Source organism: Protopterus annectens, chromosome 7.part0, assembly GCF_019279795.1.
Source record: "Protopterus annectens isolate FY-2018-M chromosome 7.part0, PAN1.0, whole genome shotgun sequence".
NCBI lineage: Eukaryota > Metazoa > Chordata > Ceratodontiformes > Protopteridae > Protopterus > Protopterus annectens.
The window spans coordinates 168,459,322-168,486,967 of record NC_056739.1 but is presented as its reverse complement, the minus strand read 5'-3'; the positions used below and the strand labels follow the sequence as shown (position 1 = coordinate 168,486,967).

Genomic DNA, 27,646 nt, shown 5'->3' with positions numbered 1-27,646 from the left:
TTTATACCTCTCAACCTCTTAGAGCAAGAAATCTGGACAAAGCCATAAGTAAAAGTGGGACAAAGGCCCAAAAAATACAGACAGAATTTAAATATTGCTCTTACAAGTTTAGAAACTTGATACAATAACAGGTTTTACATTAGGATGAATTTTCTGAAGGGTACGGTGGTACTGTGGTAGCGTTGTCGCCTCACAGTAAGACGTTGTCCTGTTCAATTCTCAGCTAGAGCGTCTTCTGTGTGGAGACATGCGTGAATAGGCGTACCTTCGTTGAAGGTTGTGCGTCAGGGCCGGCAACTCGGCATGTAAAAATCTACTGCCAATCATTAACGGACCGGAGTTCCGCTGTGGCGACCCCTAACCGGGAAAAGCCAAAAGACACAACAACATGAAGTCTGAAACTCAAGTGTCTGTTTTTATTTTCTGACTTCAGTTTTTAATGAGTTGCCACTAATTTGCTAGAAAACCACAATTTTATGAAAACTGGACCAAAAATACGATGAAAAAATCTTTACATTCTGTGAAAAACTGTACATTTGAGAGGTATGTGCCTTACAGTGTAAGTAGTGGGATTCTTGATCAGTACAGATGGCCCTTCCAGGGTGCCACCGCCACAAACAGGTTAAAATGCTTCTATGTGCATAAGCAAGATATATACATTTACAGTTTAAGGAGATTATTTTTGAAGTTGCCGACTTCATAAGATATCATGATTCTGACCAGTAGAAAAAAAATGAACTGAGATGAGTACAGTTGATAGAACTGTGACTGGATCTGTGCTATCTGCATTAACCATGCACCAGATTATGGCGCTAATAAACCTATTAGACAATAGTGGCAGTTCTGAAAAGCTTTCAAAATATATTTGGATTTCAAAAAAACATGTTTCTCTCATTTTTGTAAAATGATACATATGATACCAGCTAGATAGAAAGGGGTGGAATGACAATCTGTACAAGGCTCCCACGTGCCCCATACCTGCTGTTTGCATGTGAGAGGTGGGGTCGGTTCAGAGTAAACCAAAATGTTATTAAAAATTAAAATAATGCAAATATTAAATACATTCACATAAAAATCAAAAAAATATCACTTCAGTTTGAACTCATGAAATAAAGTGTAAAGTCAAAAAACTTTTAACTGTACATAATGCAAAGTAACAGTTTAACAGTAGACGAGGCAACTCTCTGCCTTATCTCTCGTCTATCCAGATTTTCGCAGAATGTCCAGACTTTTGCCTCATATTTTTTGCTCTATTCCTCATAACATTTGTGGTTTTCTGACAAATCACTGCGATGATCTGAGGATTGAAGTCATTAGTGCATGTGCACACATTTTTGACTTGTGCTATATTTCTGTAACTCTTCTTTAATATTTTGTAAATATCACACTTGCTTGTATTATTTCTGCAGCGTTTTTCCTCGGGTATCCACTGAAAATGGGCCCCTGGCTCACCTGGACTAACCTAGTGAACAAATGTCAGTAAATAAATAAATAAATAAATAAAGATACATAAATAAATACATAATGGCATACATTTGAATTTCAGACTTCAAATCCTTCCGAATATGTATGCTAACACAAACCCTGTTAATCTAGGCACTGTCTAAATTTTTAAGAGCAATAGTTAAAAATCAGTCCCTATTTTGGGCCTTTGTCACCCCCCCCCCCCCCTCACCCACCCCCACATTTTGTAAGGCTTTGCCCAAATTTCTTGCACTAACTCGTTGAGAGGTATGCCCTCTGCTGCCCACTTACTGAACAGTCAGTTCTCAAATTTGCATAATGCTGACTCTTGACACTACCTGTGTGATGTGTCTGGGGCGGAGTTTAAAGCTGTCAGACAATGTAATGGAGCTCACCTCCAACAGCGCGAGGCAGTTACTGCAACCTTGGTGCTGCGCGGGGCTTATGTGAGTGGCTACAATATCCAGCCAACTTTTCACAACAAACCAGTGTGTTGGTGTGTGTGCTCTGAAAGACACGCAGGGTATAGCTGTCACACTCGAGGATTAATAACTGACATGGTAAGTATAAGACAAGATAAAAGTAGCGGAGAAGTTGAAGAAACTGAATGAGGGGAGGTAAGTAGATACATCACAAACGTTGGTCAGCAGCATTTTACATGTTTTCAGCGTTTAATGTAATGTAGAGGAAGCGAAAAGTTTACACACGTTTCAGAACAGTGTAAAATTGCTACTGAAACATTAGAAACCTTAAAAATGCCCGCTACTGCTTTTGCTTGTAGTTGCACAGCTTTATCAGTAAATCGTCTGGTAAGACTTTTTTTTTTGTAAATAAAAGTCTAACATAACACAGTTTTGTGCACAGAGTGGAGCTTAAACGCGACAGGCTGCCTTCTGCTGTAGCCTTCAGAGTTAAGCTGCAACTCTATCAGAGGATTTTTCAAAAACATTTGTTGCCCCTTTGGTGGTTGTAGGTCTGATACGTCTCCAGGGCAGTGGTTAGCGTTTAGGGTCAAGTAATGGAAGCTCAGGTCATTAACAAAGATAGCTATCGTTGTGAATTAGACCTCGGTGCGTACTGGGAGCTGTGGTTGTGTTTTTGGGTCTGTGTTCAGGATTGTAACTTTATTTAACCTAGTGGTTGAACAAGAACTTTCTTGAGCTACTTGTAAGGTGAATGCACTAAATCCCTACAGGCACAGCACTGCTGAAACGTCTCAGCCGGCGTTGGAGAGTAGCACTGCTCTGTTTTCGGTCGTGTAAATCTTCAAAGAGAACTTAGAATGGGAGCAATTACTCCAGTGGACAGCCGTGTGCTGCTGCTGGACAGTCGAGAAGTATGTTGTGGCTTGGATTATCCCTTTTGGAGCATTTGTCTCCTTCTGCTCTTGGGGGGGTAATAACCCTGTTGTGCATGAACCATGCTCTCTCATGTTGGTTTACAGTTTTGCTCAGTTGTTCTTGATGTCGATTTTGGGAGCAAATACATCGGACTACACAATTAGAGTTGTGGGCTTGCCTCTAAAAATGCATATTTAACTCGCTTCTTAAGTTTAAGTTTCTCAAGTTAATTACACTAATACCTTTAAAAAAATCCTTGATTGTCCTGATTTCTGGATTTCACCCAAATTCTGGAGGTAAGAGGTTAAAAGGTATCATACGAAACAAGATCTAAAAACGTAATGCTATGCATTGGAATTTATCATGCAATATAAAGTATTTCTTAACCTTTGCGTGGTGTCAGTGTTAAGATGTACTTGGATTGACAGCAGAAAGAATTGTACTGCAGAAATCCCGTTTCTTTTTATTAAAAGAAGAGAGCTTCTAGGTCTGTCAAACTGCGCACTTTGCTTAATGGTTTTAACTTGTTCAGGAGTTTTAGGCCAGTTTGCTAAGCATTCCAAATGCAGTTTGTGGTCAGAATAGGACAAATCCCTCTAGTACGGTCATAGTATTTCTAAACGTGTTTTCCTGCACTGTTTGCCCCTTTTAAATTTTGAGCACTCCTTAGTCCATCCATCCACAACCCCTTTTTCCCATTTTTACACATGGGGAATAGTATTGTATACAGAAATACACGTCTCCCATGTTTTTTTCATGCTTGCCATGGGGAAATAGAAATGTTTTAAGTATTTTATTGTAAGAGTGCAAAACCCTCTTGGTTAATGTTGACCTTTAGAGCAATGTATAGTTTTAATTTCCAATTTTTAAATGTGCATATTTGTAAAACTTGACTAAAACAGCTCTAGGATGACTTTAGCTTGATCTGTCACAGACCATTTCAGCGTATTTCATGTCTATTCCAGTTCACTTTTGTTTGCAGATACATTTGTATATTTATCTGATCATGTTTCCTGGGATATTCTCTAGCTTGCTATTACTGTAGCCCTCCAATATCCTACCCACTAAATTGTCGTGTATTAACAACAACAACAAAAAACTATTTTGATACAGTCTCTGCCAGGACTGTTCTGGAGAGGAGCTGTCTGTATCGCCGTAGTAATTTATTTATTAGTACTAACTGATAACATGCTTGCAATGTTGAAGTACATGGTTCATGAATATGTTACAGCTGGGGTGCTGTCATAGTTAAGTGTTAGGCACCTGAACAGAATGGTAGAAAAAATGGAAGGTGACAGCTGGCTTTTTTTTTTTTTTTTTTTGGGAATCAATGAAACCTTGGAGGGTGGAGTTTTACAAAAGCTGTTGTCGTACCTATTAAATGTTCAGAATATTCCTGATGTCAGTTTTGCTTCTTCTCTCATAATTTTTTTGATCTTCTGTCATGAGGATCATAGATGGTCAGTAAAACCAGGTATTATTTTTGTATTTAATATTCGGAAATGGTATGTTAATACAAAACCAGTTCTATTGAAGTGCTTTTTAAAAGCTGTCCCTGAAGTCTGCATCTATACCCCCATTATTTTTGGCTTTGTCCAGAGTTCTTGAGCAACGAAGTTAAGATTTATGGCTGTTGTAGTTTGGGCTGTTTATTTAAAGAAGGAAAAATCAAGGATCTCCTAGAAAAGATTGTAGTAAAGTTTAGTTTTATGAGCAATGGTTTTAAAGTGGTACTGGACTTATTAGATACAATAGTTTGTAGACCTGGGCTAATAATTTTGTCTGATTTTTGTACATCTTCAGGTTATGCTGAATTTCCGATCAAAATACAAGGAGGAGGATGGCAGGTGTCTGTTTGTGATGTAGGGTAAAGCTGTAGGTGGTTGGGTGTTCCTTTAGTTGAAGCTTCAAAATCACTAAGCTGATAAGCTTATGAGTAACTAATTGAAGTGAGTGTTGGCCTGCAAAATTTAGGTGAAATCTTGCAGATTTGAATGTTGATCAGCATTTTATTAAGAGAGGGTTTGACTTAAATAGCTGAAGGCAAATTCAAGTTCACAGAATCTTCTCAGACTTGGATGAAGGCGAAAGACCTTGTTTTTGTACTGAATAGTTGTAATTTACTGCAATTTGACTGTATATTCATAATTTTCTAGTATTTTTTTATAAACAAGATATTCTGTTCTGTAATAATGTGTGGAAGAAATGTGCTTTATTTATTCCTTTGGTTTAATTTGTTCCTGTTCTTTTCTTGGTCTTGCAGTTGGGGGTGGGACACTCAATTTTGCTTCTACCACTTTTATGCTTTATTTTCATTGGTCTTATAACAAAACTGTTTAAGTGCATTGTATTTAAAACATCGGAAAGCATGTTTTTATAGCTTAAATTAACAAAAAAAAACTGAGCACACTTAAAACAGGCTGAAATAGCTGAGGTTCATTTAGCATAAATCATATACTTGTCAATGAACTAGAACAGAAGCTAAAGTTGGGAGCGTGTTGGTAGGCTTCTGGGTACAGGACTTGGTGTAAGGTAAAAGGAGACGTCTAGTCCATCACAGGAGTGTCTTAATATTAAAGTAACTACAGAATATGCTATGCTCAAAGGAGCAAAGACCAGTATTGCCCCTTTCCTTGCACCTGAAACAAGAAAAAACGTTTAATTTCAGGAATTGGATATCACTTGCACATCTATTATGTCATCTAGTAAATGGAATGTTTTTCTTTCGGTTGAACTAGTTAACTTGTGAAGTAAGATTTGGCAAAGCAATTTCCTCACTGTTCTTCCCTTTTTTTTTTTGGTTTAGGTGTTTCATAACATAGGAACTGACAAGAAGCTTGGTCCGAGTTGCACTGCAGACATGTTTCGACACCCTAAGTCTCATGGGAAGCAACATTCTGAGACATCTGTGTTTTGTAGCTCTCCAATGAAAACCTTTGAAAATCATACACTTGACTCTGGATATGGAGGAACCATGGGCTCTTCTAGGTCTTCCATATTGTCACTCTCTTCTCCATTTGATGCCTCAAATGGTCAGGGAGGCAGTGTGTGGAACACATCTGGCACCGTTGGTGATGCAGTAAACAGTAGAGACACTCTGAAGTCCTCCTTGATTGAAGAGACTGAAAGCCTGTACTGTTGTACGACACTGCCTCCTGTAGATGACCTGCCATGGACAGAAGATGAGGTGACTGCTATTGTCAGAGCTTGCCAGCCAAGCAGCATTACTGAGCCAATTTCTAAATCCTTGACCAAGAAAATGTCTGTGTATCTTGGACGAATACTTTTGAGGATTGCCAGGGAAGCGAAGCGGTTGAGTACATTTTACTCCAGGTGTGGTAAACATGAGGTGCAAAGTGCCGCAAAGGTTGTTTTGTCTTGGTCTCTTTCAGAAGCTTGCAATGCTGCTGCAGTGAAGGCCCTGTCCCTTTACAACATGAGCAGTGAAGAGCCACTTCAGAGCAGCAAAAGCAGTCTGTGTGGCCTGAGGTTCTCAGTTGGTTCCTTTTTTAGGTGGATGGTGGATAGCAGAGTTTCTGCTCGTATTTATGAACATGCGGCCATTTACTTAACAGCATACATGGAGAACTTGCTGGAGGAAATGTATACAAGGTTACTGGCTAGTCACACCACTGAGACAAGAGCGAGACAAGACTGCACTGACAATGCACTGGACCTAATCATAAACACAGATCCAGAGCTTTGGGGACTTGTTCAGTCCTCTGAGCACCTCATCTGTGGGCAGAATGCTTATGGTAAGGTATAAACTGTGAATTCAGTGCATCAGTATGTGAGATTCCTAACCTTACAGTTAACATTCATATTGTGGTCACCCTGTATCTACTGCATTGAGCATTCTTTCTGTGAGCAAAAATGATAAAGAACTTAGTTTTGAGAGGAAATTTTCATTTTCTGAACAGAAAGTCCATATAGCTTTAATTTGCAGGAACATACATAATGCTTGCAGCACTGTATTACAAAACATGAATTACTTCTTTCTAGGCTATGATAGGTTTCTCATCAGAAAGGAATTTGCAACAGCAGACTTAAATATGTGTTTGGTTTAACAGCATGTTGCTACTGAATTGTGTAGGTATAACCATATTCAGCTGCAGTGTTCAGGATCTGTAGTGAGCCCCACACCTTTCTTGTAGGGAACATGTAAGAATGCCTCTGCAATGAATCTGTGCTTACTGAGTAAATCCAGAACACACAGTAATCTTAAAAGGATGAACACAAGTTTTTAAATGGCTGTTTCTTATTCATGGTAACTTAGCTTTTGTTGTGACAGATGGTGCTTGTCTATTGCCCAGTAATCTGCTTTCTGTATCATACAAGTGTTGACATTATAAACCTAGGATTTATAGTATAGTATAGTGTAGTGTAGTAGTATAGCTTACTTTTAGTTGACTTCTATATATCCTGTGCTAGAACATATTTATTCATCTATGGTCCACTTGAGATCCCCCCCCCCCCCCCCCCCACACACACACACACACACACACACACACACACACACACACTTTACAGTATGCTGGACTGAAAATTTAAGAGTACCCTTAGCACAGGTGATGTAGTTGGTGGCTTCCCTAGTAATGTGTAGTGCCATTGGCCAAACTGCCTAATTGCATCTGGTTACATTTCCACTTGCTTGGAACATTGTATGTGCAATACCACTGTGTAGATGATGGGAGGGGGTGGGAGTGAAAGAGGGTGAAGCTACCAAGCCCTGCTGCAATTTTTTTTTTTCAAGCAAGTGTAGGTGGGTTGTAAGGCAAGTTGCATCCTTGGTTTTGATCGAAGAATTTGTTTATGAACCATCATGTTTATGAACCATCATGCCTCAGTTGTCCATAAGGGAAGCTGTTTTTGTCAAAAGCCAATGCCTGTGTGAGTGTGGTACAGTGTGAATAGGCCACATCCTAAACTAGGATACAGAAGCAGGCAGGGTAGCAGACTCAGCAGTCATGCTTTTTTCCTGACTTCCATCATTTTGTGGTGTCTAATGGTCATAAATAAAGGCATGCAGGTACCACAGGAATAGATCCATTGTAGATGTCTTTCGCTAGCAGATTTGCACTGTTTTCTCTGGTCTTTGATATAGCAGCATTGCAGAGCAACATAATGCTGGTGATGAGACTGATTTTACTGTTATATTGCATAATAATTTTGTTGAAATGTAATCATTTTCAGAGTGTTTATGTATTAACAGAAACTTGCATCCAGACACTGGCTGCTACAAAGCTGTTCTTGTGGCTTGCACTTTTAGACTGAACATTTTAAGGTTCTATTTTGGAAAGAAAAGTTTAAGCATAAAAAAATTAAGGCTGTTGAGCACACCAGTAATATGGGATACTCTTCATAAGTTGTTAGAAGATAAGTGTTTCGGGTAACAAAAATGTTCTGACATTGTAGGGCTCAATTATCAGAATATTTGACCTCCCATTTCCACCTGTACAACTGATTTAACTTTACTTTTTTAAACTGTAACAATGGAGTAACATATTCTTATCAAATGTAGTCTTATGGTTTTTGTGGTATTCATAACATTTTCTGTTTTTGAGGTGATGGGCTGTTTCAGTGCGCCTTTCCCTTTATAGCTACTGCAGGCTGATGCGGAACTGCAACCTTTGACAGAACTAGAGTAGTTGTGGTTCTGTTGGGAGTGAGGCATAAGACCCATCATCAAGGCTTGTTTGCAAAGGCATTTGTTGCATCAGTTGGAAAGCACCTATAAAAAGGGAGCCACTTTGGGGTAGAGTAGAATTTGTAAAAGGTCAGTGAGCAGAGGAGGTTAGCAGTATTGAAAATGGGGAAAAATAGATATTGGCAGCTTTTTTGAGCCTAATGTCATGCCATTTTTCCTTGCTTGTTTTTCTGAGGGGTCATTTGTGGCAGTGGAAATGTAGGGGGTGTCAGTGTTTTTTCAGTCATGTAGAATAACGTGTGACAGAATAGGCAGTTTTTGTCAGACATTTCCCATAAACATTGCAGTCATACAGAGGACTCTGATTGCATTAACTGGTATCTAGGCATAATGAGTGATCTAACCACATGTAAAGTACGTACATGCGTGACCACATGTAAGTACGTACGTGCGTGCACCATTGTTTTCTACACTTATCGGATGATAAGGGCATAACATGAAATATTGGAAGTGCTGTACTGCCTAAAATGAAAGCAGACTATTTGGAGAATGTGTAACATTAGTGTGATCTTGGCTCCTACACAGTGCAGTGAAATTCCAAACCTATGCCAGTGTTGGACGCATTGCAAATGTATGACCTTGTTTTGATGTTCATAGAATTGTGTTTGTTTTGATTTTTGGAGCTTTCACCATGAATGGACATGAGGAAGACAACAATACCCAAAGGAGGACAGCGGGTGTTGCTCTTCCTACGTATGTAGGCATGCAGTGAAGCCAATAAAAGAGGCTTGTTGGCTCGACAGCTGCATTCCATCAAAGGTAGATGAATGAAGGGGGCCCATCTTAGAGGGTAGTCTGAATGCAGCGAACATAATTCAGGAAGTGTGCACAGTTAAAAAAAAAAAAACTTGGGAGGCTTTTAGTAAGGATACCAGTACATATTGCTGTTTAGAGGAATGAGACAGTGTGCTGGGGCTCTGAGGAATGTGCACCTTTAAAACCTATAAAACTGGTATGTTTGTGCATCTGTGCATATGCTGTGAGATATGTTGTGATGAGCTGAGACTGCTGTACTGTTGTGGTATGGCATGTGGGGGGAAATCCAGTGCAGAATGTCTGGAGTAAGCCGTCCTCTAGCAGCAATACTTTGTGTAACACAAAGACAGAGGGGAGAGTCCTGCAGTGACCAAATGCTACTCTTAGAAGAAGAAGAAAAGAAGATTCCTGCTGAGAGGGGTTTTCATTGGGAACAGATGTGCTACAGCTCAGCAGGATTAGGCTGGGAATCAGCCCTTTATTTTCAATGCATTCACTGAACACAGCTTTTGTTTTTTGAAGTGACATTCTGAGCATTGTGTTGGGCTTAATGCATCGGAACAAAATTCACATGTACGCAGAGCAGAATTCACATATTCAAAGTATCTACAGACATGGATGTAAATACATACATGCATTCACATTCACACATACTCTGTGCGTGTGGGTGTGGGTGCAGGTATAGATGATGATAACTGGGTAAGAGAACTAAAAGTACTTGGAAACAGAATAACTTAAAACTGAGACAGCTTTTGAGAACAGATTATACTTATGTACGTCATTACCTACTAGGGTGACTTAATTTTGTTTTGTTCTTGTTTTCCTTTATCTTGCCGGTAGGGTTTTTAGAAGATGTGCATTTCCATAAGCTGAATGGTATTTACTCTGGTTTTCATGCTGGTACATGTATCGCCTCACCGTGCTGGCCTACGTGCAGCTTCACAGCTGAATAGTAGTTACTCTGGTTTTCATGCTGGAACATGTATAGCCTCACTGTGCTGGCCTACATGCAGCTTCAGTCCTGGAACCTAAGTTCTTGTTGAGTAATATGTATTTAAACAGTCTTTCTGCCACAAGAAAAAACAGTTTCACTTTTTTCCACCCAAGTGTGAATCGGCAGAATGCAAGTTAAAAAGCTTAAGACAAAACTAGAAAATGCATGCACACTAAGGTCCCTCATGAAGTCCTCCGAGCTAACTTCAAAAGAAAAATAGTCATGGATTCAAAAGTTAACCACAAAGCCTTCTTTAGCTATGTTAAGAATCTAAGTGGCAACTCGCAGATATGCACTGAACTATTGCAAAATAGCACAAAACATACTGAACCTACTGATATTGCCAACATCCTGGCAGATTCAGTGCAAACTTCACCCCCCTCTCACCTCCAAAAGGGCCCACAACAATACCGGAAAAGTGTAGTGTCCCAAAAATCGCAGACTCACAGGTGAAACCGGTCCTTTCAAAAGCCAAAAACACAGCGTCAATGGGACCAGATGGTGTCCCAGGCTGCGTCTTCCATGAACTACAGAACGAACTAACCCCCCACCTAAACACGCTGTTCAACCTCAGCCTCTCCACAGGCTATGTGCCCATATAATGGCGCACAGCAAAGGTTATTATTCTCTATAAAGGAGGGGCCACAACTGACCCTGGTAACTTATCGCCCCATAAGCCTGACTAGCCTGGTCTGCAAGGCTATGGAGCGCATCATCGTGGAACTCCTTAACGAGAGGGGCCACAACTGACCCTGGTAACTTATCGCCCCATAAGCCTGACTAGCCTGGTCTGCAAGGCTATGGAGCGCATCATCGTGGAACTCCTTAACGAAGACCTTGGGAACCTCCAAACACTTGACCCAACCCAGTTTGGCTTTAAGGGCAGATCATGCCTACTAAACCTGGTTGACTTATTTGAGACAGTCACCAAGGCCATAGATGAGGGAAAGGTGGTTCACACAGCCTACCTTGACCTTGCCAAGGCTTTTGACACCATTCCCCACTTGGGTATTACAGAAAAACTAGCCTGAACATAAACCCCTACGTCACGAGATGGGTTGAAAACTGGCTTACAGACAGAACTCATACTGTAAGAGTAGCGGACTCCAGGTCTGACTCTAAACCAGTCACAAGCGGTGTCCCACAAGGCTCTGTCCTGGGACCCCTACTGTTCAGCATATACTTCTCAGAAGTACAGGCAAACACAGAAGGACTATGGCTAACCAAGTTTGTCGATGACTGCAAACTGGGAGCCATAATTGACTCTCCGGCTGACACGGACATCCTCCAAAAGGGCCTTACTGAGACGGACACCTGGTGTCAAAGTCATGGCCTCAAGCTAAATGCCCAAAAATGCATAGTTATCCCATTTGGGAAAAACAAAACACCCACAAATTACCACATAGGTGGCATCCCCTTAATACAGAAGAAGTAATAAGACGTCTGGGGACCCAGGTAGATGGTAATCTCCCTTTTGACAATCATAGTGCCAAAGTAGTTAGGAAATCCTCCTATGTGACCCATCTAATTACTAAAGGGTTCGCATCTAGAAATAGAGGTTATAGTGACCCTCTACTCGTCACTCATTAGACCCATTATAGAGTACAATGCCCCATTTACGATGTACCTCACAAGACAAACAGCTGGAAAGATCACAAATGTACCTCACCAAGAGTATTACTGGCCTCAAACATATGTCCTATGCAGCCCGACTGAAAAAACTCCGGCCGTACTCAAGTGGCATATCGTTTACTCTGAGGCGATCTCTGCCTGACTTACAAAGCCATGTCCAACTCAGAACTGATGGACATGTTCCACCTAAAGAAATCCAAGTCACTGTGAGCCACGTGTTCTAGTGAGCTAAACTTCGCCACAACAATAAATAGAACATGCTGGAGGGATAGATTCCTGTCGCAGAGACTCCCTATGCTTTGGAACAAAATTCCAAATTACATCAGGCAGAGCCCCTCACTAACACTCTTTAAGAGAAACCTTGATGAGTGGATGGGTAACAGAAAATACACCCCTAGGATCACTTCATTGGCTCTGCTTGACAGAGGATCAGTTAATTAATCAATGGGGCAGCGAAAGCTGACACACTCTGGCTAGGTTTATAAATGCCCTCGGGCAGATACCTTACAAGTTCATAGGTAGGTACTAGGCTATCTGCAGCTGGAAAAAGCTGGCAGTTGTACAATTATCACTCATACTGGAGCCTCTCATTAATATCTTTATCACTGTAATGCACATCACTTATTGTCACTATCAGTTTTCTCATTCTTAGTGTACATTTTTTTTAATTTTTCTTGGTTCCCTATTCTATGTATAAAATGACTACATTTCCTCTTTTTCAAGAGTACACTTTTGTTCTCAGTTTGAACCTTCTGTCTTCTGATAACCTTTCCCACATCGTTTTGCTTTCTAAAGAATTGATTTACCTGCCTGTGGTTGGTGCTTCATGAAGGTTCTCCTTTTCGTTTTAATCTTCTTTGTTGCCACCTGCAAACCACCGTAGCTTTGCCACTTGTTTTCATTTGCTTTACACTGTGATGGGCTGAAAGTTTTGAATTTTTCCTACAAACTACATTGGCTCCTAATGCTCTTTATTGATGCTTTCTTTCACCTTGGTAAAGTCATCAGGGCTAATTTTCTGTGTTCTTGGTTTTAGCAGTCTTGCAGCTACTGGGAATCACACCATTTAGCAGGTGTTTTTGTAGATGTCTGCCATCTTCTGTATCCGAGGTCCATCTCCATCCTCATTCTGTGGTACCAGGCATACAATTTTCCATGCAGATGTATTGTCATGCAGTCTGAGATATGCTGTATGTAGGCAATCAGCTGTGATCTTGCTGCAGAAAGTACCACATTTCTCAGATTATCTGGCACATTTAAGTTTCTGATCAACATTATCTCATCATCTCTGATCATGGTTTTCCTTCTGTAACTGCTTTTGTCTTTGCTCTCTCATTAAACAGGGGATCCTTGCTACCCTGTGTAAACTGGGTTGCCATTTATATCCTCCAGGACTATCCACAGTAATAGCTTTGTGGTTACTTTTGTGGTCCCTCGCCCTGTTGTCCTTTTGTGTTTTTTTTTTTTTTTTTTTTTCCCTCTATATCTTTAAAATTCTGTCATTGTGTGCTTAGTTGAGATACTTGCATTGAGACATTTCACATTTTGATTTCCAAATCATGCATGGGTCCTGTACTTTGATCTGTTCAATAGAATTCTTGGTGGTACAGATTTTGCTGTTTCTCTGTCTTTTGTAGCGTTTCTGTATGACTGAAGATTTTGAAGACTGCCAGCAGTTGTGGGCACTGAGATTCAATTAAAAACTTTATACTTGGTCCTATTTCAGTAATAAAGGTTGATTTATAATCCAAGAATTACATCCATTCATGTCTGTCTGTGTGGTAGCTTTTCTGGTGTTACATGGTATTAACACTCAGAAGTTGGAGAATGATTTTATAATCGCACCTGTCTTGTATCCCAAGCCAACAATTTGTCATTCTAGGCAAATACTAATTAATGTCCCCACAAAAGAGGTGCTTCATTTTGCATAACAAAACTGGCTGAGAAATATCTGTGGTGGCATGATTATATAGATCACTAATGCGCATCATGCAGTTATTGTAGAACCGCAGGTAGTGTGGTACAAAAGAGCGGTGTTGCGATATATAGATCATCAATGATATTGTCAATGTGTGGGCTGATTTTAAGTGGAAACCCTACCAAAGCACACATTGTCATCGTTTAAGATGCGCAGAGGTATTGCATTCAATACCTAAAAACAAAATCAACAGAACTTTTCCAGTTTCTGTTTGCATCCTCTTCAGAAATGTGCTCACTCAGAAGTTAAGAGATACATTTGCAGGAAAAAAATGACACCTTTATGAAATTGTCAGAATTAATTAACCAGAAGTACGTCCACCTCAGTTCACTTAACAGTTGTTGTGTCTTTCGGCTTTTCTGGTTAGGGGTCACCTCAGCAAAACTCCGGTCTGCTAATGATTGGTTGCCGGCCCTTATGCACAACCTTCAACGAATGTACACCCATTCACGCACGTCTCCACACAGAAGACGCTTTAGCTGAGAATTGAACAGGACAACGTCTTACTGTGAGGCGACAATGCTACCGCAGCACCACCACCGCAGGTAGTTCACCTAACAGTCTAAGTGTAATATATTTGCTGCATTTGGCCATCTGCCTCTACTGTGCCTGTTTGGGAGCTACCCAGGCTGTTGGTGTTTCTTAGTGAGGTCTGCCAAGACCAAGTTGAAAAGGTTAGTGACATTTGTGTCTTAAAGGTGTCACTATCCTAAAGTCTTAAGTTAATCCGTAGTGAGTCCTGCTGTAACAAATCTGGGCAGTGTACTTCTGTACTCCTAATGAGTTAGAAAAGCATCCTAAGTCCAAGAACTTATTAAAACCACACTTCATATTTTAGCAGCAAGTTTACTGTCGCCATACACAGTCACCTGCGGGTATTACTCTGAGCGTGTTTAAATCGGTGAAGTTTTCTAAAGCACACCCATTAGTGACTCCATTTCTGCCATGCATTTCACAAAACTGGATGAAATGCTTTTGAGGTATAACGGTTATGTTTTTTTCCCAGATTAGGAGTACATTACTGGAAGTACATTTGTGTGTGTGTGTGTGTGTGTGTGTGTGTGTGTGTGTGTGTGTGTGTGTGTGTGTGTGTGTGTGTGTGTGTGTGGGCACTAGGATCTAGTATCCTTTTGTCCCTTGTTTCTTCCCATCTCTGGATGCATTTAGACTTGAATTGTTCTTGCAGTAGCTTTTATTTTAATCAGTAGTTTTAAGCTTGTGTAGAAATCGACATAAGCAGTGAGTTTTTAGTGCATCCAGACATACCAGTCAAGAACTAGTTTCTTGTCTCCAAGTTCACGTACTTCATTGTGTTGCGTTTGGTCCAAGTTATCCTTGAGTGGTAAGATGGTCGACTGAGAGGTGTTAGATGCTTCTTTGTCTAAGTATGTATTAAGTGTTTGTTTGCATCAACTTTTTTCTTTGTTTCTGTTGGGGAGTTTGTTACTTTTTGCTTCTTTGTAATGTGCTTATTTGAAAAGATCTGCACCGTTATACAATAGCTTGAGCCAATGAAGGGGTCAGATGGACAGAATTGAGGTGCATGTCAGTATTAGCTTTTATGATGGCTGTCACTTTGTTGACACTGCTGTTCTACTTGTAGCCTGCTAGTCAAGTAAGCCATGTGAAGCTTTTAATCAGTTGTTTTAAGAAATGAGACTGTGTAAACGCACTACTCTGGTCTGTAGGGTGATTGGTTGCAGTAAAGGAGGTATTACTTCAGAGTCAGTTTTTGATAAATTTATATCCAGACACATTTTGTGCTTTCAGCTCATTTCTTGCTAAATTGTTCTAAACATTAGTATTGAGCTTCTATATTTTCTATAGCAATCATTTGACTTGCTCAGCTTTCTAAGGTGATATTGTGTAGAGCTGAATTTGTTTTGTGTATATATACATTCCTGAGATGTGGTTGCATTTTATTCTCAGAAGAATATTTTAGCATATACAGGCTATATGTATGCCCTTTCTGCCACTATTTTCAGTCAGTCTTCACAACTGGGCTGGCGGAAAAGGTGGAGTTAAAAGCCCTGTCGGGTTATGATTGATGGGAGGGTGCTACCACTTCATGCAGTTGACACTGTGCATAAATTAATTTGCAATATTTTTTGCAGCCGGTTAGAATTTCTTCAGCTTGATGCTATAGTGTGTTTGTCATCTTAGTGTTTGGGTGGGTCTGGGGTGGGGAGAGCAGTTCTAGCCTTCTGTGCCATTTGCCCACATAGTAAACTCTGGAACACCTCACTCTGCTAAAGCAGCATTCTAAATGATGTATCCATAGTATACACAAGGTTGCCCACCCAAGTCGCAGCTGTATGTTGGAACATGCTTTACATAACTTAAGTGTCTTTAGTTCCACCTACAAGTGTAACAGATACTTGCTTGTAAAGATAAGTTGTTTGCTTGTGGTGGTTATTTTACAGGGTGTTGGCCTTTGAGACTGCCTAACCTTTTCCATAGTAGCCATGAGATTTGGTAGCGGCACAAGAAGTATTTTTAATTTGGCTCTGTTTGGTATGCTTTATAGGAGAATTTGTTTCAACCCTGGTGACTACATTGCAATAATGTGGTAGTCCAAAAGGCCTTTATTACACTTATTTGGCTTTAACATTCCTGTATTACTCAGTATGCAGTATATTAGTATTTCTAGATTCTCTGGCCTGTTTACCATCGGTGCCTGCCTTATTTGTACATACTGGGCACTCACTAGAGCATCATACAAAGTAATGCCAGTCTGCCTTGGAATAATTTATTTTGCCCTGCTAGTTTTCTATTCCTACTGTTTTATAGCCCTAATAGCTAGTTTAGGTTACTAATAACCTGGGCTGTCAGTGCTGGAAGTGTAGATATTTTTTTCTGTTATTGTCACTTGCTTGTGGCGTAACCGCTACTTTGGCCTAGGTGGTCAACTGCAAAAAGGGAAATCCTTTTTTTTTTTTTGTGGGGGTAGAATAATGCAGGAGGATCACCTAAAGAGTCTTTGAGGTCCAATTAATGTTCAGCCTGAAGCCTTGAATAGAGTACTACTCCACAGGAAATAGACTAACAGTGGAGGCGATCAAATGGAGTGTCTGCTGAGGGAAGCTATCAGAGGTAGTAGTCAGTCTGGAGGGGATGTACTCCTTGCTACACTCAGTAGAGGGTATTTTTTTGCCTTGCAAGCTGTTGTGCTGCTGCTTCTGTGAATGTTAATTGTGGGAACCCTGACAGTCTCCTGACTTAACTCTTTATGGCCGTAGCTAAAACATTCCCTCTTTGGTAATGGTTTGTTTTAGCTTTAAGATGGATTGAACCCCTGCCCATTTGGAATCTTTCTGGATCATGAGATGTGTTTATACTTGCTCACTCACTGTTACCTACCCTAATGAATGAGTGACATAACGAGTATGCCACAAGCTAGCTGTGTAGCCTGAAGCAACAAGAAGTGCCGAGTATAGGACAGACACTTGTAGAGTAGTAATGTAGAATGAATGAAGCGGTGAGTATAGGATGTAAGATCCGAAGGAACAGCAAGGATGTGTGTAAAGGAGTGGTCATTTCTAGGTACATGATACGGACTGCTGGTGCCACATTAAATGGATGGAAGGCACTGAGGACAGTTTGCAGCATGCTGGCATAAAAGAATGAGTGGTACTAGTACAGAGCATGAGCTATTAGAATGGCAGCTTGCGGGAATGGGAAGGATTGAGCACAATGCATGAAGTGGCAAGGATTGAGCACAATGCATGAAGTGGCAGAGAAACAACTTAAAAGGATAGAATGCAATTTTGTTTTATTAAAAAATATAGAAAAATCAGCTTATATCTGTAGTACTATATTATACCACGGTTTATATATGAGCAGACTTTCTCTTGTGTGTGAATAAAGTTGCTATTTATTTCACTGTAACAATTTTGAGTTGTGCCATTATTTAGCCCTGGAGTAGGCTTATGTCCTCTCACAACAGGTGAAGACAAGAAGGGCATTCCTCAAAGGTTTATCATGCATTTAGTGGTAATAGGCAACTTTTGCACATTTCTGCATCTGTTTACATCAGGGATGAAGGTTCTGGCCTCTGTAGATTGTGCGAGCAGCAATACAGAGGTATGACCGGCTTATGTCCTCTCACAACGGGTGAAGACAAGAAGGGCATTCCTCAAAGGTTTATCATGCATTTAGTGGTAATAGGCAACTTTTGCACATTTCTGCATCTGTTTACATCAGGGATGAAGGTTCTGGCCTCTGTAGATTGTGCGAGCAGCAATACAGAGGTATGACCGATCTTTGTTTCCCCAAAGTTAAGAATGGAACACTGCTGTCACGGTTTGTTTTTAATTGCCGACTTTGCAGTCAAATGGTTTAAGTAACTAACTGCAGTTTGTGGCAGAGTTTGCCAACAGCTTCCTGGGATACTTCTGGACTTTGTATTTAATAAGCTATAGTCATCCATACCAGTATAGCAAGTGTCAAGTTTGTTGCTGGGGGATGGAAACATTTCTGCTTCACAATGCATTTATTTTCTTGTATTGGAGTTTTTTTTTTTATTACTGGTAATGTCTGACCAGGAAGAATAACCCCTTTTCAGTGGAGGCCTGAGGAGAAAATTTCCCCTGTGACTAGAAGTATAACAGAAATCCATAATGAATTGCACAGTTACTATGGTTATAAATGTACAAAAAATTAAATAGAATCACAACATCAAATATGTACACCTAAAAACATAAATGAGAATTATAGTGATTTGACAAAAATGTCAAGAATTGAGTGGAGACTGATTTAAAAGTTGAATTTATCAATAGGTTGTATTACATGTAGTTAGGAAGTTTGGAGAGCGTATATTATAGTATAGCTGACAGGAAGTTGGCGAGCGTATATTGTAGTGCAGCTGACAGGAAGTTGGAGAGCGTATATTGTAGTACAGCTGACGGGAAGTTGGAGAGCGTATATTGTAGTACAGCTGATGGGAAGTTGGGAGAGCGTATATTGTAGTACAGCTGACGGGAAGTTGGCGAGCGTATATTGTAGTACAGCTGACAGGAAGTTGGAGAGCGTATATTGTAGTACAGCTGACAGGAAGTTGGGAGAGCGTATATTGTAGTACAGCTGACGGGAAGTTGGAGAGCGTATATTGTAGTACAGCTGACGGGAAGTGGAAGATGTGGCAGTGATTACGTACCGTACTTTTATCTGTTCCACTACCTCTTTCTCATGTATAATTGTTTCCTGATGGACGTGAACTGAGGGGAAGCTGAGTGTTAGAGAGAGTGAACAGTGAGGGACAAAAGTTGTTAAATTAGTGCAAACAGCATTTACAAATACTTGTGATTTTATCACAGGAACAAATATTTTATAAGCCTGCTTGCACAGCATACCACATGTTTTGCTGGTTTCATCATCCATGCAGCCCTGGCTAGGTTAAGCTCTGCTATTAACAGGTGTTGCTTGAATGGTTTTGTAATAAGGGATTTAGAATTGCTGTCTGGTAATCTGTCCCATTCTATTCCCAAAGCATGTGGCTGCTTTATTCCGTGAATGGAATGCCATCTTTATTGAGGATCTGCTAAAAGAAGGATTATTCTTTAACTTTCATTTGCAGACTCTGCTTGCTTGTACAATTTAATATGCTTTTGTTATGCTTGGCTCATTTACCCTGTTTGCATTGTGAATAAAAATGTTGCTGTGTGCTGGTAGCCTGGCTGTGCATTTAGTTGTGCTGTTTAGCAGAATGCTTTAAAGTGATTTGCAGACTTTCCAACCTAACTTAGCACTACAGCATGCTATGCTGCTAACTGACTAACAGTAGTTTTCCAACATCTAAGAACACTTCTAACATTGTATACAATATATAATTTTAAAATATGCAGTTTCCTTGCACTGATGTCAAAGAAGAAAAACGGAAGAAGTTTAACCTCCATGATATTAGCGTAGGTTGAAATCTGTTCTGTCCGTAGACTTGGACTTTAATGGGTGCATCACTATGCATGCGTGAAGGTGCCCCATTCAAGTCTATGGATGTAATGGATGAAAATTACAACTGTTTTGGGCCTTGATTTAATAAACGGTTGATAGCTAGCTTTTCTTTTTAAAAAAAAAAAAAAAAAAAAAAAGGGCCAGAAAGAAAGGCAAGCAGGAAAAATACATTGTGGCACTTAGAGCATCAAATGCTGCAATGTTCATATTCATCGGCAAATCACTTTAACAGCCCAGAGTGGAATTGCTGTTCAGGACATTTTGACCTAACTATTCTGTATTTCACAGTAACACATGGAAAAGTTAACATTGCAAACAACTTGTCTGTTATTTTACCTCACAGACTGTGTTGCAGGTCTGTCCCATGCCCTGTAGAAGTGCTGCTTTTGTTTGACTTCTGGCCTTTCATGCAGGCTGTTCCATGCATCATTAAAAAAATGCTTATGTTTTGTTCTTGTACGTCTGTTTTGGTCCATGATGTGGCTGAAAAGGGTCTAATAGCACTCATCCAGTAAACAAACTTTCTGAGCCGCCTACCTTGCTTTCCAGCTGGACCTGTTTTGTGCTGCTAACTTTATGAAAGATGCACCCTTCTTAGACTTTAAGTACTTTGGAATTTTCTGTCGTCTTCTTTCTCTTTGTCCCCCTACCTCCCTCTTGCTCTTTAAGGGTTTGCATACATTAGTTTGGTAATCGTGGCAGAATTGTCCACACTACTAATTTCAAGCTCCACCTAGGCAGGTAGCCTGGAGCTAAATCAAGACAATGAGGTATATATTTCTGTATCGGAGATTCTCATTGTGGAGGTCTTGGCACAAGAATTAAGGAACAGACTGTACAGGAAATGTTAAATCACAAGTTCAGGCACAAAACATAAAAGGCATCTAAAGTGTAGCTTGCACTGTTCTAGAAAGTGCAAAATATCTGTGCAGTTTACTGTCAGTTGTCATTTGGAATTTCACTTGAATGGGTAGGTGGGCTGTTGCAGAAGACTGAGGCCATACAAAAATCACCTTCCTCCTTTCCAAAGTGGTATTGGATTTCAAGTGGTTGGCAAGTGTTAGTGCTGGTAGATGTTTGAGGAAGGCACAAGTTGCCCTGATTTTGGAGTCTTATCATATAGCAAGTAACATGCTTCAAGACAGGAGCCTGTGAAATAGATCCTGCAATAACTGGTTTACGCCTTCACAAACCATCCTTGTGAATTATACATATGGCCCTTCACAGCTGTTAAAGGATTAATTACCTCACACATCATAAGCGCAGCAGCTGACCAGAAGCCTTCTGCTTGAGGTGACCCTATTGGCTGCTCCCCGTCAAATGTGAGACCCAATGTTGAGAATCTGGGCACTTAAAAAAAAATTACCTGCGGTTTGAACATAAACACATTGACTTGCAAAACACAGAGCAGTACCTTTCAAGAGTTTTGCAGGGGGGGCTTTGTCCTTCTGTACCCCTGATGTAGGAAGCTGTGCACTTGTACTCTGTTACCTAGTATTAACTCTGTGATCATTGCATCATTGAGAAGGGAGAATATTTTTGAGTTACAGCAGTCCAGTGTATATCCCTCATTCACATTTAAAGTCCTGCAGTTCTGACATATCCCAGCTATGGATATTGGACACTTGTAAATGCCCGTATTAACTGTACCCAGTGCATGCAGTCCTTTATGTACAGTTGCAGGAACGCAATGTAGGATATAGGTCTAACAATGCAGTTAGACTAACTATAGCATTAAACAGTTTGGTGGTAATGTTATGCAATCTGGGATTTCTAACCATAAGTCATGTGTTTTTGAATACTAGGCTACACGATTTATTTGGGAAAAGCTGGTTAAACCTTTAATATCCTAAAAGGTCTAGTAATTTGCTAAACTGTACATGTGGTATATAATGCATGATCATTTTAAGATTGGGTTTGGCATCATTTCGCCTGCTCCCAGTACTGGTCAGTTACACAACATATTTGTGTTAAAGTGATGCTTTAAGTCTGGTACTAAGGTAAGTAGAAGCTGAGGTGTAATGTCTGCTTTCACAGTTCGGCTGTTTTTAAGCTGTAGGAAAGGCTGCTGCCTCAACATCAGTCCTACTTTAGTAATTCACTGTGGTGCAGTGAGTAGTATCATCTCTCAGCAAGAGGTTTTGTGATTTAGTTCTTGGCTGGGGTGCCCTCTGTGCATAGTTTGCCCGTACTTCCTGTGTTGCCATGTTTTTTTTTTCGTGCATCCCAAAGGCATGCAGTAGGCAGAATGGTGATCGTCTGTAGGTGTGTTTGTGGTGCGATGGGATACAGAAGAAAGACTTGGCAATCCTAATTCTGTTCCCTGATTTCCTAGGAAAATCTGTAGATGACACTGGCTGCTCATAGGGTCTCTCTAGGAATCAGCGGCCACTTCACAACTTTGGAAGAAGATCAAACGTAAAAGTACATGGCAGAGTTACCTGTAAACCTCAGCTCTTGGATGACTGCCATAGTAACAACTGCCAAACCTAGCTCAGTATTTGAACAAGGGAGCAAGCTGCAGTAAATGTAAAATTCCCACTGTTTATAAATTAGCAGCTTTCTGTAGGTATTGAATAGTTCATTTTTTGGTCAGTTTTATTGAGGCTCAGTTCAAGACTCACCTATTGCCTCAGAATCTGTTTGGAAGGGAGACTACACGTTTTTTCCTCATATGTTGTGTTGGTAATTATGTGGGCAGAGGGGGAGCATAGCCCACAGCAGGTAACATTTTGATATGCTCTTGTGTATTTTAGGAGAAGTGATCATAAAATTGTACTAGTTAGTACCTGTGCTGTCGCTGCACAGTCACTGGCCTGCCTGTGCTGTCGCTGCACAGTCACTGGCCTGCCTGTGCTGTCGCTGCACAGTCACTGGCCTGCTATATCCATGTTCTAGAAACTTTGTAGGATCTTTAAAGCTTCTTTTCTTTTCCTGAGACCTTAAAGGAAGGTCAGTCTCCCATGAAGGAGAGCAGGCCCCGGAGTTTATCTGTTGGACAACTTCTTCCAGGAAAAGCAGCAGTGACAACTGGTCCAAGGACCTTTTTCAGCCACAATGGCAAAGATAATGAAAAAAAGTGCACTTCCTTGAGAGACCTTGTTGAGCTGAAATCCTTCAGAAGAAAAACTACAGTGACACCATAGTCATTAGTGTTGCACCTGGTCTACCAATGTATGGAAAAAGGAAGTGTGATGAAACTAAATGCTTCCATTGCCAGCAGAACAGAATGATGTCATAACTTCACAGGCTAAAGTCTGGCAATATTAAATGAGAATGAGGTGTAAATTAACCACATGTTAACAAGCCTGCTTGAGACGCAGCCTTTTTTTAACCATGTCCAGTTAACATGGTGACTCAGAGCAAGTCATTTATCTGCTAAAGTAGTGAAAATCATTTTGTTTAATCCCTGTCATTTCTATCTGGAACACTGGAGCTGCTGCTGTTGACTTGCTGATATTGCATATATTGAACTTTAAAAGGGTCAAAATGTTCCATATTAAGCAACTCCTCCAGAAGCTGCCAGGGTACAGTAGTGCTATCCAGGTTTCCCAAAACTGCTGCTGAATCTGTTGCCCCTTTACTGTTCTGTACAATCATTGTGTCCGGTGGTGGTGGTGGATGGTTGCTACTGCTATTGGGATGTGCACTGTGGATCTTTTTACATGAACATTGACTGAAAAACAGTGGGCAGTTAACTGGACCATTTTCTTTGTATTCCATCTAATGTCATGGCGAGTGTTGTTGCTGACCACTTTCAGGAAGTCTGCATGTTCCTATCCTGTTATGTAGTTCTAACTGGGGCTGTTTGATAGTCAAATGGCTGTCACCATGGCCTTCACATGGACTCTCTGTTAAAGTGAGACATGTGTAGAAGATGCCCCCTCCTTGAGTGAATGGGGACAGGAAATTGCTCTTGCTTTTCGTCTGCAGGTTCACCATACAGATTGATAGTAATTCTTATGTTTAGCTTCTTAATCCAGGAATGCTCTGGAACATGGCAGTGGACATTCTTTATACAAACCCTCCTGTGTCTGTATTGATTACACAACACAGACATTTCATTGCATGTTTCCAGTGTCAGGACCCCATGTTGTTGCAGGGGGTGGAACTAGATATTTGGGATTGTATTTTCTGGGCATGCAGTAAACCCTTTGTATTGGGGAGATTACAGAATCTGTGGTCAGTATAAACCTATCTCTTTTTCCAGATTATCTGAAAATGCCATATTAAACCCATTGATAAAATTCCAAGCCCCCCCCCCTCCAATTTCTATTTTACCAACACTGTAAACTCCTTGAAAAATTATCTTCTATTCAGTTATCTGAATACATAAACACAGGCTTGTCAGTAAAGCAGCATTGTTTCTTGTCGGGTTGCAGTACCTTCATAGCCAAAGGTACCATAACATACCTATCTCTTAAACCTTTGGCTTAGTTGACCACAATCTTCTATGCATTTCTCTTGCTGGCGTATTAAACACAAGCTGCAGTATTGTTCCAAAGTTCTCTCCAATCACTAATTTGTAATTATTCTATATGGATGACATTGCTATTGACAGCTTGGGTTAATCTCCAGTTCTCAGAAAAGCTGTGCTCCACGAGTGCTGACAGATGTTGGCAATTGGTTAGCAAAAATGATCCTAAACCCTTCAAAAATGAAAGCAATGAGTTTTGATTCGCTAGGGTTCACTCAGACTGGTATAACGATCACAGTAATAAAAAATTTGGGAACACAAACATTTAGATATCTGAGTCTGTGGTTAGACCACAACCTCTTTACAAATAAACTGAAATCCAAAATTATTTGTTCTGGGCTTGGAAAAGCTCTTACCCCCCCCCCCCTCGAGCTGGCAAAGCAATACGCAAGGGAGTTCTAATTGCTCAGAGGACCTGATGCTCAGTTGCTGTCTCGAAGAACTATGTAACCTGTATCTAGCCCACTTCAAACCTAATCAGCCATTTTATGACCCAAACCCCCTGCTCTGAATGTCACTCATCACTACTGGCGAAAGCAAGATGGCTTCTAATAAAACTTTTTAGTACCTTGCCTCTGGGAGCCCTCCTATTTAAGTTTCTTAAATCATTTATTTCCATAATTTGCCAGTCGACTCATTTAGAGTTTGCAGTCAAAAGTCCAATCCAAAGTTCTCTAACTTTACACAAAAAAAAACAATGTACAAACTACTCTGTGTTGACCCAAACACCTTTGAGCCAGTATCTCCTGTCACCAGAAACCTCAAGTACCAGTGTTTAGGTTCAGACTTAAAGCCACATATAAGCAGATGCTAAATGTACCTTCTTTAAAAACAGCTCATGTTCTCGCACTAAATTGCTAAATCGCATCACTTACAAGATCCGTAAATTGTAACTTATTTAATCTACAGCTCAACTCTCTTTACTTCCTCTCTTAATTTCCTTCATTTATTCAGTTTGTTACTGGGGAAGATCTCTGATCAATTATTAACAAATCCAGTGTTAGCCTGGAAATGAAATACAAAAAAGTATTGAAAGTAAACAAAGGCTTACTTGTAGAACGGTATGTGATGCAAATGTTGATATCCAAAAACAATCGCAAAATCTGTACATACGTAGAGAGAATATATGAAATTATGTAAAACAACATGGTAGAAGTACAGTTTAGGTAATATTTGAAAATCCTAGGGTAATAGAAAATTCGCTGTGCTGCTGCAAGAACAGTAATGCTGGGAATTGGAGTGAGGGAGATGAGCGATGAGGTTTAGGTTTTATGCGATAGGTTGCAAGTATGTAGAGCTTGGATTTTTTTATTGGGGATTGAACTTTGGAATTTGTGGTGTCTCAGGCTCTGGTGGATGGGATTCCCAAAGCCTGGGGGCTAATGCTGAGAAAGCATGATTAGAAATGTGGAATTCAGATTGAGATTTCCAGAAAAGGGTATGAGTTATTAAGGTTTCTAAGACGACAGGGAATGTATCTAATTTGGAGATGGGGGGGGGGGGGTTGCTCATGAAGTAGTTGGAACAACTGAAATTCTAAAAGGATGGCAGCTTTTTCAAGAGTTACACAGTGGTGATAATTCCTTGAAGTGACATGTATACATTTTTTATATGGACTGGATTGCTGAGTGTTTATGGAGGCTGTTGAAACAAGTGTGAGCCCTTGTTCGAGATGAGGGAGAAGGCTCATTTCCCACTTTTTTCCCTGGATAAGTGAGATGGGAAAAGTTTTTGTGTCACAAAAAATTAGTGACCTCCTTATTTTTATTTGTGATGTCAGTCAGTGTTGAAAGTAAGAAAGGAAACCTGCCGGTGTCAGAGACATCTAAGGGAGGAAACCTGTAATGGCAAGCTATTGTTGTCTAGGATTATGAGGGGATTTTGGATTGTGTAGACTTTTGTTTGGTGCCAAAACACTTAATTTTTGTTTAAAGGAGTTGAAAAGAAGTTCTTATTCTCAAACCAGTGGATAAGGCACTGAAAATCTGATTTGAAGGTCATTTTGTACTATCGCAGCCACAGTCTAAATGACTCACTATGCGGTTCAGCATAGTACAGATAGGCAGACATTATCGCAACCACATTCCAGCTGAGCTGAGTGACTGTTGCTATCTTTTCCTTCAAGCTTTCGTTTTATCTGGGTAACAAAATCCAATTTTTTTAGGATGTACTCTTTACGTCTATCGTCTTTCATTACACCTCCTAATGTAATTACTGTTGTAATCAGTTGATTGTTTCTTCTTCTGTGCTGTAAATGTTGTTGTGATGGCTGTCAAAAAATATTGAAAACAGTGTTTTCTCTTGCAGCTTGAATGTAACCGAGCAGAATACTTTTTGTGTGAAGCTGCAAAGGAAAACAAATGTTTTAAATGTATTTTCACAGCAATCGCGGTAACACTTCCATGACAGAAGAAGCAGTCAACAGTTTCCAAGCCCTGACTGCATGCCAGGTTTCTTACTGCAGGCAGCAGGTGAATTAACCTCAGCAGCCATGCCGCTGCATTGTTACGCATGCATGGATACCATAGAAACTGAAATGGTACCAAATATTTCAGTGTTAAGCACTATAGAAAAGCCAAGAAAATTAGTTGAAAATCGGGGGCACACTACAGTAATGAGGCATAAGGATGTCTTTTCAACCAGGAAGGTCAAAATACTCCATGTGTATGCGACTGTCAAGCATCCAAGGACCTGTGTGACTTGAGAAGGGTGAGACCAAAACGCTGTCAGCCTTACAAGTTTAAAGCGAAAGCAGCCGTTATGTCTGATAAAAAACAATATTTCTGTCACCTCCAAGATAAACATCAGTATAATCCTAAAAAATTCTGGGCTGGTTTCAATCACCTCCTACATTCAGGTAAATCTACTACCCCCACCCCTGAAAAACTCATGGATAAAGATCCAACTGAATTAGCTAACACTTTTAATTCTTTTTTTACTGAGATCATCCAGTCCCTCGCCAGTAAGCTTGCCACTTCTCCCTCGGTGGCAACCTCAACCAAAGATCCAACCCAAACTGCCTACAACCTACCTCCACCTCCTATATTCGTACCCTTTTGAAAAAACTTAAACCAACCACCCTAGCGGCTGACTTGCTCCCAGCCAAATACTTACAAATAGCATCTGACGCCATAGCCTACCCTGTCTCAATCTTGATCAACCGGACCATTTCAGAAGCTTCTATTCCCTCTATTTGGAAAATCTATCATCCCCCTCCATAAAGGAGGGTCCTCCACCGACACTTCTAACTATAGACCCATAGCCATACTGTCTCCTCTAGCCAAAATTATGGAACGCTGTGTCCACAAACAACTCCTTACCCACCTCACACAAAATAACCTCCTATCCA

At 40.4% G+C, this 27,646-nt stretch overlaps 1 protein-coding gene across 2 annotated transcripts in view; it reads left to right on the top strand.

Moving 5' to 3' along the window:
* Positions 1–1,860: 1,860 nt before the first annotated feature.
* LOC122806315 (ankyrin repeat and BTB/POZ domain-containing protein BTBD11-like) overlaps positions 1,861–27,646 on the top strand; it is a 164,067-nt gene continuing 138,281 nt past the window's right edge. The window contains exons 1-2 of one of the 2 annotated variants that reach the window (XM_044076631.1): positions 1,861–2,024; positions 5,611–6,559. In XM_044076631.1, coding sequence (XP_043932566.1) covers positions 2,022–2,024; positions 5,611–6,559 — 952 coding nt within the window. In that variant the 5' untranslated portion in view covers positions 1,861–2,021. Of the gene's footprint in view, positions 2,082–5,610; positions 6,560–27,646 lie in introns of both variants that reach the window. The other variant, XM_044076632.1, reaches the window with a different exon arrangement.